This window comes from Gekko japonicus, unplaced genomic scaffold (genome assembly GCF_001447785.1).
Source record: "Gekko japonicus isolate JY-2015 unplaced genomic scaffold, Gekko_japonicus_V1.1 scaffold1233, whole genome shotgun sequence".
In the NCBI taxonomy this organism is placed as follows: domain Eukaryota; kingdom Metazoa; phylum Chordata; class Lepidosauria; order Squamata; family Gekkonidae; genus Gekko; species Gekko japonicus.
The window spans coordinates 200,918-219,742 of NW_015167087.1; the positions used below are offsets into that span (position 1 = coordinate 200,918).

The following is an 18,825-nucleotide window of genomic DNA, read 5'->3' on the forward strand; positions in this document are numbered from 1 at the left end:
AAAGGGTGCCTACTGTGGGGTAGCCGGGTTGTGAACCCCGCTCCTCTACAAAAATGAGTACTTGCCGCCCTGCATGAGACCCACCCCGGGATCATCAGGATGAAATAATTAGGAAGAAGCTACATGTGGCGGCCGGGGTTAGACTGGGACATCGAGGACTAGGTCAAGTGCTGTCAGAAGTGTCAGGAGTCGTGACTAGGGTTGCCAAGTCCTCACCTGTTGCAGAGCGGGGGGAGTCCAGTCTTGTTCCGGGAGTCCATGCGCGCGCGCCACAATTACATCACCCAGAAGTGACGCAATCACGTCGGGCATGTTGGGAGCAGGGCCACAATCATTCGAGGGAAACCCATAGAGTTTTCCCTCAGATGATTGTGGCCCTGCCCCCAATGTGCCCGATGTGATTGCGTCACTTCCGGGTGATGTGCTGACGCCGGGCATGTCACGTGCTTTGGGGGTGGGGTTCCCCCGGGGCCTAATCCGCTGGCGGTGGGTAATGAGCCTCTCGGGCGGGGTTTCCCCACCCCCCAGGGGGACTTGGCAAGCCTAGTCGTGACCGGAGCCTCCTAAAGCCCCGGTGCAACCATGGGATTCGTCACACAAACCGTGGGCATGGTTACACTTGGACTCTGCGAGACCATTCCAGGGACAGATATTCTTCATATTAGTGGATGCATACACTAAATGGCTAGAGGTAGTTCCAGTACCTTCCACTTCCTCCCGCTTGGCTATTCGCGCGATGTGGTAGATTTTTAGCACCCAAGGTATCCCCAAATCCCTGGTCATGGACAATGGTACAGCTTTTACCTCTGCTGAATTTCTAGAGTTTACACAATACTACGGTATAAGACACATCTGTTCTGCCCCCTTCCACCCAGCAACCAACGGCCAGGCAGAGTGAACAGTCAGGAGGCACTACGCCAGATGGACCCAGGGGACTGGGACTACAAGCTGGCCATTTTTCTATTTGGCCAGCGCATAACCCCCCACACCACGACCAGGCACAGTCCGGCTGAGCTCCTCCTAGACCGGCGCCTGATTACGCGGATGGATCACCTCCACCCTGACAGGGCGTCAGAACATGACACAGGCCCCAAAGAGCAGGAGGCCCTGCAAGGATTTTTTCCAGGAGATCCAGTGTACACACAGAACTATGCAAGGGGTCCAGCGGGGGTTCCTGCTAGGGTCATCCGGGTGACGGGGCTGCTTTCCTATGAGGTCTCCAGTGAAGACGGACAACTATTAAAGCGGCACATCAATCAGCTGCGCCGCCATGTTCTCCCAGCAGAACCAGACAACAGCGACTGTGAGGGCCCCAACATCCAAGAACCCGAGGCACCTTCACAGTTGGACTCAAATGCTTCCCTGGAGACGGATGGCAATGCCTTCACGGTACCATCCAGAAGCCAGGAACCAAGCAGCACGCCCGTTATGGTCGAACACTCGGGTGGAAACATCACCACAACCACTGGCCAGAGCAGCCCCAGACAACAGGCCCCCAGCTCCAGAAGTTCCGGAAGTTCGCCGCTCCACTAGAGAGCAGAAAAAGCCAGTGTATCTAAGAGACTACATCTGCTAGGGTAATCTGGACCGGGGGGAAGGGGTGTTGTGTACCAAGTACGACAGCACACGTGGTTGGGTCCGCACGTGGCCATGCGAAGGGCCCTAGCTTTGCTCATAGAGACAATAGCCCGAACGGATCCTAGCCCACACCTTTTAGAGGGCTAGGATTCGAGTAAGAACCTATGGGACTCGAGTAGACTGTAAATAATGTATCACAGGTTTGGGTGGGTGTTTGGGTGTGATTTGCTGTGGGGATAAAAGCTGGCCTTGGGCCAGACTAAGCATCTCAAGTTCTCCATGTAACCAATAAAGTATGAGCTGTAATCACGCTACTACTCATCAGTCTCAGTACTTTATACAAATATTTGGGGCTGTGGTTGCCATATTGGGTTATACTTTAAGGGCTCGACTGTGATCTGACATCATCACTGTTACCCAGTTGTGTGCTGAGTGAACCTTGCAGGGCTGCCGGCACCACAGTGGATACTTGGCTCAGCTTGCTGCAGGGCTTTTTTTTTTTTTAATGCTCAGTCTGCTTCTGGTTCCCAGAATGTATCCTATGCTGTAGCTCATTATCTTTAATAAGAAGAGCAGGACCACAAATGTTTGATATTGCAAAACCAAAATCCACAAACAAAGTTATGGTCAATTAAATTAATCGTATGAAGCATGGTGCAATTAATTTACACAGAGGCTGTCATTAACTTTATTTTTTTGTATATTTATGCTGCCAATCCAAAAGCTCAAGGCCAACACATAGAGAAGGAAAGCAAATCATAAATATCTCAATAAAGAGATTTCAGTCAGCTCAAAATAAAGCTAGTCTTGACTGAACAATTCTCACTCATCACTTTACATCATGCCAGACTATTAAGTGAATTTCATCTACTTCCTGCTTGCACTAGTACAGCTTTTCTCTTAGTCTAAACGTCTTAGTGTCTAAACACTGGAGCCCAAACCCAATAAAGGCCAGGCAGAGGCTACACTAGTGAGCAGCAGTCCCTCTGTAACAAAGAGTCTCTCCAAGGGTCTCTTGCCTGTAAATTGGCCCCAATAAAATTGACTGCCAGTCTTTCAGCCACCAAATGGCATCTGGTGTAGCACCTCCCTTGAGCTGAATACAACCATAAAAGGGGGGGCCTCCCTCCGGAACTGGCCGTTGGCAGCCAAATGGCGGCCCACGAGGGGAGAGGTTATACAAAAAATGCTAAAGGGGGGAGGGAATTTTTGCCTTTCCTTAAACCAAGCTAATTAAACTGGGTCTTGCAGCTGCACTCCTTCTGCAAAGGCCCTACCAGGCTGGGAAACTCACACCCCAGCACAAAGGCCTTCCCAGGGAAAAAGTCCAGCACCCCCCCAGCACCTTGACCCAGACCCGGCGGTTTTTAACAACCCCTGGCCTCCAAGCCCCGCTCCCACACGAGCCCCCCGCTCAGCCCCGAGTACTCCCTGGCGTCACTGTCCTCCTCGATCATGAAGCCGCCACCCTGCTCCTCCACTCGCCGGTGCTGGGCAGTGTGCCCGATCAATCCTCCAACGATGCTGCTGTGCCCCGCGATGCCGCTGCTGCTGCCGCCATCAGGTCACCATGCAGGCCCGTCCGGCAACCGCAGCCCCTCATCCACAGCGTCCTGCTTCTCCGAGCACGAGGCAGCAACTGCCTGGGCGGGAGCGGAGCTGAGTCTAACTAGGCTGGCTCCTCCACGCCCCAGCGTGCTGCGCTGTTGCCGCCCCGCCCTCCTCCGCTGTGGCAAACCAGCCCCCAGTCACCATTGCCTTTGGCGGCGACCGGGAGCTCCCTTCTCTTAGTCTCACTGCCACTACTATAGCATTATTCCAATTATCAGTCCTGGCATTTTTAAATACAAGAATGGTAATTTGGATTATCCTACACTTAACTTTCCAACTATGGGATTGGTGAGTATTTATGACAATGCAAATCCATTCTCTGAGATCCCCTTAATGCCAGTGGACATTTAAAGGTGAGTTAGTGGGAGATGGAAACAGTGCTTAGTAGGGATGGGTACGAACGGAGAGATGAACTGTGGTTTGAGCATGAACGAGGCCAGCTCGTGGTTTGTTTCAAACCAGTTTGTTTGGTCGCATCATTCCTGAATCCAAAAATGAACCACCTTTTTTCCATGGAGGTTGATTTGGTTCATTGGAGTGGTTCATTCTCCCAACAGCCTGGCACTGATTCAATCAATTCCTGGGCAACACTGTGGAGAGCCCTAGAAACACCCAAAGCAGTTGTCCATAGCTTGATTGGCAGCTCTGGGAGCCAATCACGGATCTCCCATTCTGCTCTAGGGGAGTAGATTGTGTATATATACCACAACCTGACTCAGCTTCTTCCACTTTGCAGCAGGAAGAGTCAGGAGTTAGTTATCCATGTGAGAGTGAGTTAGGAAGAATTGCTTGCTATGTGTCTAATTTAAGGGGAAGCTGGAGCTGAGCTTTTCTGAGGGTACCTGCCTTGGGGGTCTATAACTCAGACATTCCACATCCAATCTTTGCCAAACCTGGAGGGTGAGTGGAGGAAAGTCTGCTGAAGACTTCCTGTGAATTTGGTGTCTCTAACTTGTGAGGGGGCTGTTTTACCATCTCCCAAACTCCTGAATCAAATGAAACATGAACCACCATTTACTGTGGTACCATTTCTCTGGTTGGTGAGAACAGAAGGAGAGCTGTGCACACTGTCTCTTGCAGCTTTTTAAAGGGCAGGGACAATGCTGTGGAGCTGAGTTAGGACAACAAAAATTGAAGCCTGATAAAGGAGAAACAATCCAGTGAATACCAAATTGTTCCTCTAGGATGTGCATTGGTGTTTAAACCATTCAGGAATGTTAGAACATGCCCCTTTTTGGTTTTCAGCAGTTCTTAAGGCAATGTGACTTAAGGCACAACATTATTACAACATTCTGCTGTACTAATGTCAAAAGCTACCTCTCACCTCCATCACAACATAGTTTAGATAATTCACAGAAGAACAAAGAACAGTTGAGAGACCCATGAGCAGAGATTATCTATCTTTTTTAAATCTGGGTTTTTAAAAACTTATTTTTTACTGATATATAGTATAACTCAGTTGAGTCACTGTTTACAATATCTTTACTTCTCGCAGTCATTTACCCTCTGCCCAGTTAACCAGCTAGTATAAAAACCAGAAGCAAACAATCAGATTATGATATTGGTAAATGGCTTTACACAGATTTGTATGTCAAACACTTTATTTTGAATTTTCTTTTGGGATGTGGTTAGAAAAATGTGAAAGTGACATGTGTATGGAAGTACTTTGTTCCACACAGATTGGGAACCAAGTGTGTAAGCGGCCTGTTTCCAGGTTCCATTCAGTTACTGAGATTATATACATGGCTTCCACCACCTTATTGGGAACCAAGAGGCAGTACCAATTTGATGGTCAGCACCAGTGTTCCCTCTAAGCTGAGTTCGTGTGAGCTACCTCACAGTTCTTTAGCCTCCGGCTCACACATTTTTGTCTTGGCTCAGGAAGGGTGGCTCCAGAGCAAACTGATTTATGCAGCAGCCAAATTGCTTGCTCACAACTTCAATGCCAGTAGCTCACAAAGTAGAATTTTTGCTCACAAGACTCTGCAGCTTAGAGGGAGCATTGGTCAGCACACATAGCATGATTTTTTTTGTTTGGATAGTGAACATAAATTTAGGTACAGATGGATATGCTTTTTGGTTCATTGGGTTTCCATATGTTGTAATAGTGCAGTTCACAATCATTGCTAGTATTAGTGACTGATTTTCTCCTTTTGCACAATTATATGCTATTTATGTGCAGTTTCCATGTACATATATTTTATATTCGTGTATATAGATAATATATATCACATATAATGTTTAATGCTGAAAAATTCATATATTTTAAATGTGAATGTAATGCAAGGAAATAGAAATTGTGTAAAAATAAAGATTCAGTGGTTTGATTTGCACAAGGGATATGCAAAACTAAAAGTGGGTTTTCAAGTCATCACAGCAGGGAAAGAAGATTTGATGGCATCTCTAGTTAGATCTAGTCATCTTTCTCTCAAAAAACAGATGATAGGCAATGGATGATTGATGGTATCACCAATACATTTGACCAACACGTAGAGATATACCCTGAATTGAGATCTATACCCTGGACTGAATCAAGGCCATACTATATTTTCATAAGTACCTTCTATTTCTAGGTTAATTTGTTGCTTCTAGTATAGCAGAGCAAATGTATTAGTTTTTTGTACACCTTCAAGCAACACACAAGAACAAGATTTCTTTTCCCCTTCTATTATGTTTGCTCTTGAGTGGCAAGAAAGTCTTATGAGGTCTTTTTGATCCAATGTTAATTTTGTAAATTGCATTCCTCTTTCCCATTTCCCATGAAAAAGGTATTCTACCCAATAAAGACTCTTAGGAAATTGTAATGGGGCCCTTGAATTCAGCCGCTGGGGGAGAAAAGCCATCTAATGGAAGCTGTGAAAATATCAAAGGTTTTATGCCTTTGAGGCAATTTTTATTCCACACACAGTAGAAAAAACTCCTTTATTACAACGTATGAGTGTTTAAAATGGTTTCTCTTGTACAACCTACTGCTAAATGCTATGTATGGCATTAGGGAAGGAGTAGGGTTATTTGTTTGAGAATCTCAGTGCTTTTATTTAGTCTGATGTTTTTAATCCTGTTCTATCTTTAAAGCTCAGATTTAGGACATTTTAATTGATATATTACCTTTGATCTTTCTACAGTCTTTTCCTGGTCCAAGCCTTGAAAGTGAAGATTTTAACATACCTCCCATCACTCCTCCTTCATTACCTGAACATTCACTGGTACATTTGAATGACACAGAATCTGGTTACCCTTCTTTGTGTCACCCAGTCAACCATAATGGCCTGCTTCCTTTCCATCCACAAAACATGGATCTACCTGAAATCACAGTCTCCAATATGCTTGGACAAGATGGGACACTGCTTTCAAATTCACTCTCAGTGGTAAGCCTTTTATATTTATAGTCTATTTCAAAAGTCTGCTTCATGTACTCTTATGACAGCCTGTATCTTTTGGTCTTTGGGATGTACTACTGTTCTGTGGTTCACCAGTATAGCTTTTGTAAGGATTATATCTAATGTCCAGTAAACCTGTGTTCACACACAGTGAGTTCCTTCATTTTGACAAGGATATGATTCTAAGCAGCTATCTTTTTTCTGTATTTGCTTCATAGAGTTCACTTTGGAACACGTGTAAAACACAGACCTAGTACTGATTTTTCTTGCTTACTATTCTTCTACATGCTTGTCATTCTAGTGTTTTAGATTGTACATTTGAATTTTTTAATTATTGTGGGTCAGTGTTGTACCATAGACTTACTGTTCTCTTGGGCTGACAACTTATTTCTAGTCATTCTGAGAACTTCTTCAGCTTGCGTACATTTTATCTCAGGAATGAAGTAAATTATCCAACTTTACATAAAGGAAAGTGATCTGAATTACATGAAGGGACATAACAACTACTATAAAAGTACCTGAAGAAGATAAGGGTAGCACTTGGCACTTCAATAAAGTGCTCCAGCAGTGTTTCATTGACTTGACCTCTTCTGTGCTAAGGTTAGAGTTTGGATGCTAAGTGTTCTCTTAAGTGCCGAAGTTTCATATCTGCCTCTTGCAAAGAAACGGGAACAAAAGAACTTTGAGCGCTTGTAGATTATCAAACTGAGCAACTGGAGGAAGAGGAAATAGCTAAAGGCCAACTGCTATAACTAGTCTTTTGGAGTCTTAAGGTACAACAGGAGAGAGATAACTCAAGGGTGAAAAAAAGCCCTTTGAATATGTTGTCTGCTGAATGAGTTCCAGTTAGGTTTGATTTAAAATGAAGCACAGCAATCTATTTGGGGTGGCACATCTTTTTTATTATTCAGTCCAACTCAGTCCTTTTAAAAATAAAACTGATAGCTTTGGCCTCAGTTTTCTTATAAAGCACAAGCTGCTTTGTATTGACTACCTAGGAGTGTATTTTTCTGTAATATTGAAGGAAGTTTAAAATCCCTGAGAGTGTCTAACTTAAAACATCAACTGCTTTTTTTCTTGCTTTGTCTATACTGTACTTTTTTTTGCAAAGTACTATAATTGCTATCACTGCCCCATTAAAAATGTGAATTAACTAACCTTTGCAACCCAAATTGTGGCTGATAGGTTCCACCAGGCATTTGTGGATAGTTCCATGGCATAGCCTCAATTCTGATGCAAGTTGCATTCTCTCTTTCTTTCCCTCCCTCTCTTTTCTTTCCTCCTTTCTTTGTGTATAAGATGTGAGTACAAGGTGCAACAGCCCATAGTTCTGCAAAGAGGGAAGAATAAATGAAAATCACATTATAAACAGCTGCATCCCCAGCTCCTTTACATGTTGCAATGTGGCCCTCTTCTTCCTATTTCATATGTGTTTGTGGTATAGTATCAAGGCTACCGGCACAATACAATATAGAAGTGATACAACCGATAAAGGCTTGAAATTATTCCTTTATCAAAAGTAAGTGCATACTAGATTATGACCTCTGTATATAAGAAGAACATGGCATTCACATATATATTCTCTTTGTTCAAGAGAGTACTATGCGAAGGCTGCGAAGTATGCTCCTATAAAGTTATCATATAAACTGCTTTCTTTAAACAGTGTTCAGTGCGATTAAGCTAGTGAGAGGGATCCTTAGTGTGCTTTTAATATAACATTTTTATTTTGTTTATCCTATTGTCAAGTTCATCAAAGCTGCAATTGCAATTGTTCTGCCAGGTATTCTATATCCCAGAGAATGGAGTCTCTGTCTGTAGTTTTCAGCTAGAATGTCTGCCAGTTAAGAACCAAGTCCTGCAGCAATTGGTGTGGATTAACCCCCTGGAAATATAGGCTGCTCCGTTCCATTCCACCCTAAAAGCAATAAGCTGCTGCTGCTAATATTTCCTGTTTCTCTTTCTTTCTGAACCCCCCCCAAATCTGGAAGTTACTCTTTCTCCTGTACATTCACAGCAGGCTCTACAAAAAGTACTGCACAGAAGAGTCAGTCATTGTCTCACCTAAGCACAGCCTTCTTTTCCCATTATAAGACTCCCTCTAAGCTGCAGAGTCAACATGGATGGTGTTGGCTATAAGGTTGTATAGAACTAATAAATGCTTGTGGGCAGGGGTACTGAGAGTAAGAGAGGCTACTAGCAGCTGACTACTATATAAATCTTTTACCCCACATCTTCCTCACATCCCTGCCTGAACCCCTTTTTTCTGCTGCCCTCTCTGTGTTTTGTTAAAAAGCCCCTTCCGTACACCTCAGATCTTTTATACAAAACTTACCCTCATCATCCTGACCTAACTCCTGAATCTATCACCTTTCTTTTTCTGCAGGCCACCTGATTCCTCTTTTGTCCTTTTTCTTTACGGAGCCTGAGATAGCAATTCCAAAGCTACTCAATATAGCACTTATTGGAAAGTATTGAGAAAAGACTGCATTCATTGATGTTGGTTATTTGTCAAAGTAAGAAGCCAAGACTAACATTTTGCATTTAAAAAAAATCTATGTTAGATGTCTGTTATATGCATGGCCATTAAAATAGAGTACACCATATTAAACATTATGGCATATTTTGGAAAATAGAGAAAGAAAAGATAAGATGGATTTCATTCTCTCTGAGTGCTTTAAATTTTAAACTGTGAAGTTAAAAGTAGGAAAGACACTAAAAGTCTGTAAAAGTGATGGATTTATTTTCCAAATGCTTTTTTTTGTACTGGCAACAAAAGCTACATAATGTGGGTTTATTATCTCTTTTAGCATATATTCAAAGCACACTTTGAATTCTAAGGGCTACTGAACAAGTGTTTTGACAGTGATTGTGTCAGTAGGTAGAGTGCAGGACACATAAGACTAAAGCAGAAATGTTTCTTTAGGTCTGCAGGTAATATAGCACATCAGTAAATTCAGATGCATTACAGCAGCATTTCTAAACTGCTGCAATTATGGATGAGTCTGCCAGCATCTTGAATAATGCCATCTTCAGAGCTAAACAGGAAATATGATTACAGGCCATTGTTGTTGCTAATTCTGAACTCTGTTCACAGTCTTGTATTTTATTTTACATAATGCATTCAATATATTAGAGTGTTCATGAGCAAAAGGTATGTAGGACATGAAAGTGTGGGTGCTATTGTCTAATTATTAAATACAGAATAATAGATAGAAATATTCATTTAAAAATAAAATGGATCTTGCTCATATCTATATAAGGAGATCATTCTTGAGATATTCTTCCATCACATGATACAAACCAAAGGTTGTGAATAATTAACTAGCTTTAAGCACCACTGGATCAACCCAAGTGTAGTTAACTGTTATTTTTATAAGAAAGCTCATAAGAGAGTACCTTACACCAAACAGTGAAGGAAATGGAACACCTCCTCTACTTTCTGATTCTATACCATGTAACATAAAACTGTTTCTTCTCTGAAAATTGATAGTTGCTAGTAAATCTTATGAGAGGAATTGCTGCTGAATTGCAACTGTTACTGCACTTTTGACCCTTGTCCTGTTTTACATGTAGTGCTTTATTCCACATAACTTTTATTTTCTGAATGACAGTTTCCAGGTGCCACATCAGAAACTGTCTCACAGTCCCGCCTTTTGCTTTTCAAAATCAGATTCTAATATGGTACCTGCTAATGAATAAAGAATGTATGAGGCTCCATCACATGGAAGTGGTCCCTGTATAGACTTTAATGCAATATTTATTTGCATTAAAGAGCCAGTTTGGTATAGTGCTTAGGAGCGCAGACTCTAATCCAGGAGAACTGGGTTTGATTCCTCACTCCTCCATATTCAGCTGCTGGTATGACCTTGGGTCAGTCACAAGTTCTCTCAGGGCTGTTCTAGAAAGAGCAGTTCTTGAAAGAGCTCTCTCAGCCCCACCTACCTCACAGGGTGTCTGTTGTGGGGAGGGGAAAGGAAAGGAGATTGTAAGCTGCTCTGAGACTCCTTCAGGTAGTGAAGTGTGGGGCATAAATCCAATCTCCTCTTCTTCTCTTCTTCCGTTTTTGTTAACTTAAAATTAAAAGGTCAAGGGTGGGAAAATATATTTTGAACATATAATACTATGCATATGAACAAAAAAATAAGGAAGTCCTTAGGTATATGCAGCAGCAGGACACAGATATAAGTAACAAATATTTGTTTGTGCCCCTTGCTGTCACCATAGCTTTAGTGCCAACTCAGTAGTTGCAAAGGACACTATTATTCAATGAACAGTGATTTGTGAATTACAACAAAACCACAATACATACTAGCTATAGGAATAAACCAAGAGCAAACCAGAGTTTTAAATACTTGCCTTGTGCCAACCAACTTCAGTCTTTTGGACTATTTCCCTTCAGATGTCACAACTAATCAGAAATTGATCAAACCATAGTTTACAGTTAGACCATGATTTACAGTAATATCTTAACTGTGTGGGATGTGATAGAGATTTATAATTTTATATATGTGATGGACAAGTAGATAAAGATAACCTTTTCTCTTCTCCCATAATATTAGCACTTGGAGCTAGCCAATGAACTTGTTGAACAATAGATTCAGGACAAATACTCAAGAAGTAATTACTTCGTGGAGTTCACCACTAGTGAATATTGTGATGGTCATAAGCATGGATTGCTTTAAAAAAGAGTTTGACAGATGAATGGGGGATAGGTTCATCAATGGCTTACTAGCCAGGGTGACTAAAGGGAACCTCCATATTTAGAGGCAACATATTCCAGGGCGAAGAGGTAACATCAGGCCTTGACCTCTGTGCCCTGTTCGTTGGCCCTTCAGGTTAACTAGTTGGCCAGTATGTGAAAGAGGTGCTGGTCAAGATGCACCACTAGTCTGTTCTTATTTTCTAATGACTATTCTACCTTTCTGCCCTGGTTAGTACTTGAATGGGATACCCCATAGAGAGGCAGACAATGGCAAACCATCTCTGTTTGTCTCTTGCCTTGAAAAATCTATGGGGTCACCATAAATCAACTGTGACATGGTGGCACTTTCCATCACCAATTTCTCGGTAAAGGTTTCACAAAAAAAAGGTCATCTGATGTCATTTCAAGTGGAACCACATACACCAACGCAGATGCTGCATGCCATAAACCAGTTTTGTGTAGTGGTTAAGTGCGTGGACTCTAATCTGGGAGAACCGGGTTGATTCCCCACTCCTCCACTTGCACCTGGCTGGATGTCCTGATAAGAGCTGTTCTTGATAAGAGCAGTTTGTCAAGAGCTCTCTCAGCCCCACCTACCTCACAGGGTGTCTGTTGTGGGGAGGGGAAGGGAAAGGAGTTTGTAAGCCACTCTGAGACACCTTTGGGTAGTGAAGGGCGGGGTATAAATCCAATCTCTTCTTCTTCTTCTTCTAAACAATATAGCATCACTGAGACAACATTCTACGAAAATAAACTAATTTATACAACTCATGAGAGATCAAAATTAACCTGCCCCCAAAATACAACCAATACCCCCCCAAATCCAGCCTATAAAAATCTAAAAAAAACTAAGCCACCTCCCCAAAATGTATCATATTTGTAGCAAATGTGAAGATACAGTAATGGAGAAGGTTAGGAAGAATATTTAGGAGCAAAATTGCTGTTATGCTTGTAAGAACATCTGTTTTTTCCTCAGAGCTTACAGACAAATAAATAAAATTAAATTTTAAAAATGCCTGGTGTTAATAAAAGATGGTGTTTTGTTCTTTTCTTAAGAGATATTTTGTAGAGATTAAGGGAAAAGAGAAGCCAAGCATTTATAAAAATGTTGGTGTAGATATAATTAGATCCATTTTAGGACCAAAAGTTTTATGCAACAACTGACAGAAGGATACACAATAATTATAGTTTGATGACAAGCTGAAGAGAGTTCCTTTTTTAACGTTACTGCTTTAGAAACCAAACTGTAAATAAATATGCTATTTGACAGATTGTAATTGCCATTAGTAGGACTTTTTTCATTTAATCAGGTTACAATTAAACATTTTATAACGTGACGTTGAACTCTATTAAAATTCTCCAGCAAACGTTAATTTGCATTTGATGCTTCTGCAGCCCCTTTCTCTTTGCTGTGATGTTATTTGTTGCGACCTTCCACTTGTAGGGTCTCTATTACTGTTCTTTTTGTTCTTTGATAAATGATATTATGCACTCTCTGTGCCTTACAATGCACTTGAAAATATCACATGCCTACATTAAATCTTTTTGACCCATACACTGGAAAATGCAAAACAAACCCAATGAAACACTGAATTCTCTTGATATGTCCTGGATTTATCTTGCAAAGGTAGGTTCCATCCAATTTGGCATTTACCTAATCTGTTTCACTCAAGACTAATGGGATCTTTTTTCCCTTTTAAATAGAACAAAGGCAGTTTAATCAGGCCTGAGGAAATAATATCATTTACAGAATAACATTCTGAACATAAATTTATATTAATGTAAAGTCAATGTAGTATAGGGTTTGGAGTATTGGGTGAAGACTGAATGTGCGTGCTCAGTTCTTCATTAATGTCATGGGTGACCTTGGACCAGTCACACTTTCACAATCTGACCTACTTCACAGGTTGTTGAGTCTCACAAGAAGGGAGAATTGTGCATGCCAACTCTGAGCTTTTTGGAAGAACAGAAGAATAGTAGATCAAAACAGATCATTTCTTTTAATTTAGGTAAAATCCAACTCCTCTTTTCTACTGCTAACATAGTACCCAGGGAGGTTTACAACATAGATTAAAAATTAAAAGCACAGTAACATTATAATAGTTCATAAATCTTTTTTAAAAACCCAACTAAGGCCCCGGTCACACGGGCAGGAAACTGCGGGGGGGAAGCGTGGCTGTTTGCCCCGGGGCAAACTAACATGCAGTAAAGCGATCATACCTCCTGTGGAGGTTCTGTGGAGGTACCGTGGAGCTTCCGTGGTTACGGAGAGGCGTCGATCACAACACATGCCTGCGCGCAACAAAGAAGCGCGCGGCGCGGCGAACTGGTTTTCTTTTTTTGTGTACACTACGAATGCGCATGCTCCGTTGGGTGCGTGTGCGCAACCACGGAGACTTGGGGGAAAAAAACCCTTCTTCGCAAGGGGACATGGGCGGGCGCCGGATGCCACCGGAAACGCGATCAGACGCCCGCCCTTGCCCCGCAGTTTCCGGAAACTAGTACCTCCAAGGTACTAGTTTTTTGCTGCGCGTTTTCGGGAGGAAGCTCCCCAGATGTGCTGGTGAGATCGCGCCCGGAAACTCCGCCTGTCTTCCGTATCTCTTGCGTGGCTAATGTTGCGTGTGACCGCAGCCTAACATTAGTTTAAGAACAAATAAAAGTTGCAGTAGGCACAGTTTTTGAGGAATTTTTTGAGCTTACTCTCAAGTATATTTTTCTTCAAGACAAAAGAAGGCTCTATGAGTTTTTAATATTTTTCTAGTTGTATTTCAGGTCTCATGATTTTCTTAACAGAGAGAGTTGTTGTTCTATCATAGTTCTGTTCTGTATTCTTTCTCCTAAGAACATCCTTGAAGACCCTGCTTGGTCATGGTATTAAAACTTTGGGACCCTTCCCCAGGGTGATTTGTCTGTCTCCCTCTACAGTTGTCTTCCACCAGCAGATGAAGACTTTTTTGTTCTGTTTGGCATACCCCCGTAACCTGTTATTGGCCTTCTTCCTGGTTTTTGGTGTTATGTCTATTTATATGTCTTTAAGTATTGTACATACACTTTAGTTTAATTTTTTAATATTGAATTGTTTTCATGTTTGATGTTCACTGCCTTGGGGGTCCTATTTGTGTGAAAAGTCAGAATAAAAGTTTTAAATAAACAATTAGACATACAAAACTACTTCTGTATGTGTTTAGACAGTACCGCATAGTAATTATATATTTGACATCTTATTTTTGGATCACAAAACATCTTCGTTTTGGAGAATGAGAGATATTTAATATATCCCTTCCTATGAGAAATAAGCCCTGACCTAGATGGTCCAGGATAGCCTGATCTCATCAGATCCCAGATACTAAGCAGGGTTGGCCTCCTTGGATGGAGTCATATCAATGGCTACTAGCCTTGGGGACTGAGGGGGGCCTCCTCATTCAGAAGCACTAAGCCTCTGAATCCCAGAGCCAGAAGGCAACATCAGGGGAAGGCCTCGTCCTCTATGCCCTATTGTTGGCCATCCAGAGGAACTGGTTGTCCACTGTGAGAGACAGGATGTAGGACTAGATGGACCATTGGTCTGATCCGGAGGCTCGTTTTATGTTTTTATGAGACCACCAATGAAATCCAGGGTTGCTATGTAGAGGCAGGCAATGGCAAACCACCTCTAAAGTCTCTTGCCTTGAAAACCCTATGAGGGGGTCGCCATAAGTCAGCTGTGATTTGACAGCACTTTATACTCACACACACGAGAAATAAAAACAAATTAATTATGGCAATACAGTCTGCTCTCTTCACTTCTGTCTCGTGTGTCCTTGCAAGAATAATTGAAGGGAAATCAAAGTTATGCTATGTAAACTTGATACTTAAGCTGAGAATACCTATAGATGAATAGTAGGGTTTCCATGCCCCATCCCTCAGCCACCAGTGGGGGGGGGGGTAGGGTTGCCAGATCCAGGTTGGGAAATTGCTGATTTGGGGATGGAGCCTGGAGAACACAGGGATGTTAGTGGAGTACAATTCCATAGATTCCACCCTACAAATCATCCAGGGGAACTGACCCCTGTAGTTCCGAGGGATCCGCAGGTCCCACTGGGAGGCTGGCATCCTTAAGGTATAGACACTTACAGTAGAATAGGGCCAGTTGGTTTGTTTGAATTATATCAGTTTAACGTCTGTTACTGCAGGTTTAACCAAGGTCCTTTACATTTTAATGTAGCAGAATTTGACAAGATTATATAAATAGCTTGGACACAAGTCTAATTTAGTGATTTAGTACTGGGCACTCCTCTGATGTCCCTTCATTGACCCGTCTGCTTACAAGAAAGGGGTATATTAGGGTATCAGTTAGTACTTTCTTCTGAAGCTGAAAAAGGAAGGCCAGGCTGAATCCAGTGATCTCCTGAACAAAACTACAAAAATCTTTTTTTAAAAAAAATCAGAATATGATAACAATCTTCTGTTCTTGTTCTGCATTCTGCCTGTGTTGCCTAATCTCAGCAGAGACACACATATTTGGATATTAGACTATCATATTTATTCATCTCCTGGATTTTCCTGTCTGGCACAGTACCCATGTGTGGATCCATCCCATGATTTTAAAGCATACATACACCTAATGCACACACAGACACCGCCTGGTTTGATTCCACCCAGAGTGGTGATATATACATGTGTTGCCATCTTTTTCTGGTTTAATTCCCTTAGTCTTTCTCAGTGTTCCTACTTCTTTCTTTTTCCTGTGTTTGTTATATGGGAAGCTGCTGTGAAGGTAGTTATTCGGTTCTTTGGATCCTGGACATCAGTTTTATTTCAGTTATTTCAAATAAGCAGATTTTGATTCTTGCTGAACAGATGGAGAGTGGAGGGTGAGAACAGGCCTGCCAACCACCCCACTTTGGCAGATTCATGATTGTAAACTTTATTTAAATATACAGTGCAAACTTTAATTCATAGCAACAGTGAACATAATATGCTTTTAGCATACATAATAACTATTGACTATGATGATCAAAATGAAAGGAGGTATTGAAATCATGTTACCCTGGTTTCTGTTTCTTTACTTTCGTAATTGCTAGAGTAGAAGGTTTTTGTAGGTCCAGGGTAACCAATTTGCTTGGTTTAGAAGGGATTTGTAAAGAAGAAGAAGAGGAGGAGGAGAATGAGATTGGAGTTATACCCTGCCATTCACTCGGAGTCTTAGAGTGGTTTACAAACTCTTTTCCCTTCCCCTCCCCACAACAAACACCATGTGAGGTAGGTGGGGCTGAGAGAACTCTGACAGAAACTGTTCTTTTCAAGAACAGCTCTGACAGAACTATGGCTTGCCTAAGGTCATCCAGCAGCTGCAAGTGGAGGCGTGGGGAATCAAACCTGGTTCTCCCAGATTAAAGTCCGCACACTTAACCACTACACCAAACTGTTAGAGGTCCAGGTTGAAGACTCTGCCCACTAGATTATGCTGGCTTCCAGTGGAATTATGTTGGATGTGCTTATGGACAGGATGTGACCTATCCATGTCTCCATTATCATATTACTAATTCAGGAGTTGTAAAGCTGAGCATTAAACTCTATTCCTTTTCTAGTTCCATTATGATCCACTGTCCAGTTAAACCAGAGTTTAATCTGAACTACTAGTCCGTGCATTTAACCAGTTTTTTTAAAATATATATATATTAACCCTTTTAAACAATAGTTCCTGTCATTTCACGGCTTGCCATGCAAGGGGTGGTGATGGAAGCACAATCCAAGTGAAGAAACACAATCCAAGGCACCCGTGTGTGCACAGAACTTTTCATATCCTGATCTTTGCACTTAAGAGACTTTGAGTTAATATGGTACTGATATGGTCATTTAAGAGTCATAGGCATAGAAAAATGTCATTTAGCACTTATTTAAGTACAAAACATTAAAATTAAACATTTCCTGCAGTTTTCTGTACTGTACTAGACCAGTTGCACTGAGCTGTACACATCTAGGCAATAATGGAGACAGACACAAGAAGAAAGAAAAATGGACGAAATAGTTGGGCAACAAAGGTTTCTTCTTTCATGTTTCATTTTTTTCTTGTATCATAATAAATCCCAAACCTGTTAGATTGCTTGAATTTTATGCTATATGATCCTTATTGGAAATTTGAAAACCTTCTCTTAGATTTGTTTTCTTTTTTTCCTTTTGGGCTTATTTACTGCCTTTAGTAGTAGAAAAGTCCTATTTCAATCATGTTTGAAATAACTCATTTTAGACAAGTACGTGCTGCTCTGCTTACAAAACATATATGAGTGGAATATGCAATTACCACAACTCAGTTGCCTGCCACAGAAACATTTCAGCATTATAGCATTACAAAAATAGAATGACATGCATAATGAAAGATTTCAAGATTCACCCAAGGCATTTATTCTCTTCACCTTAATGTTCTCAGCAGAAGCAGAGTATCCATTAAAAGGTACTATGAATTATGGTTGCCTAGCAACTGGAAGGAGCTTGTAACAGCACCACAGAATGAAATGGCTGGTTGATAAAATGAATTTTCTCTGAGCATTAGCCTGTTGAAACTGCCTTTTCTTGTGGAACATAAAGTGCATTTATTTGTCTCATGCATTTTTTATTAGAAAATTATTTGAGTTCCAGAGGCTTGAATCGGTTTGCTACAGGAGATATTTGATTTTAATGTGTTGTACTAAAATAAGTGATAAAAGACATTTTCTTCAACGTAAAAACACCACACAATTCTAGGTAGCTTCTTTGAAGTTAAAAAAAAAAATCTCATTATCAGACATGTCATTACTTATTTATAATTAAGAGTGACATTAGGTAGCGCTGAAGGTGAACTTCTAGTTTGGGGTAGAGAGCAAAGTTGAATGTTAAGTCACTCTGTGACAAACATGAATGTTGGTTGTTTGACATAAGAAAAATCTGATTTTACTTTAAGTTATATGGTACATTAGTCTCTGTGAAGGCCCAGAGACAGCCATGCCTATTAATCATTCCCTACTGTTTACTTTTGTGCTGAAAGCATGTTTTTAGTTTTCAGCAGCATAGTAGGGGGAAGAGAGACAAAGTGTGTGTGTGTGTGTGTGTGTGTGTGTGTGTATTATATAATCACCAATATCTGGCATGCTTTGTTTCAGTTGCATCTGCTAAATCATAGCATGTAAAGTATTGATTATGGGCAGTTTCCTACTAAAAGCTGTAATGGGATATGTATAAATGTAATCTATAAATAGCCCCCACCCCACCTTATCCAGTAGTCTGGCTCTATCTGCCCTGGCAGTAGCAATTTTGATTCTAGCTCAGACTGGCTATATAAAAGCTATACAAAGGAATCCTGTATGGGGCAAGTGCCCTTGAATAGATATGATTTAAACGAAACACCCTTGCTTCAATTCCTCCTGGTGCAATGCTGTTCATGCAGCAGACGTTTGAGAGTGCTCTGGTGAACCTTAGGACGGGGGACAAGGGGACAGAACAGCTTCATTCCTCCCTCTTCATTCAAATTCACTATCCTTTTGTTGTTGTTGTTTTTGCCATCAAGTCACAGCTGACTTATGGTGACCCCATAGA

At 41.5% G+C, this 18,825-nt stretch overlaps 1 protein-coding gene across 1 annotated transcript in view; it reads left to right on the forward strand.

The window, feature by feature from the left end:
• Window positions 1–18,825, forward strand: part of TOX (thymocyte selection associated high mobility group box) — a gene marked incomplete at its 5' end in the record, with an annotated part of 161,665 nt that overhangs the window by 35,566 nt on the left and 107,274 nt on the right. The window contains one exon of the mRNA XM_015412855.1: window positions 6,315–6,557. Coding sequence (XP_015268341.1) covers window positions 6,315–6,557 — 243 coding nt within the window. The remainder of the gene's footprint in view (window positions 1–6,314; window positions 6,558–18,825) is intronic.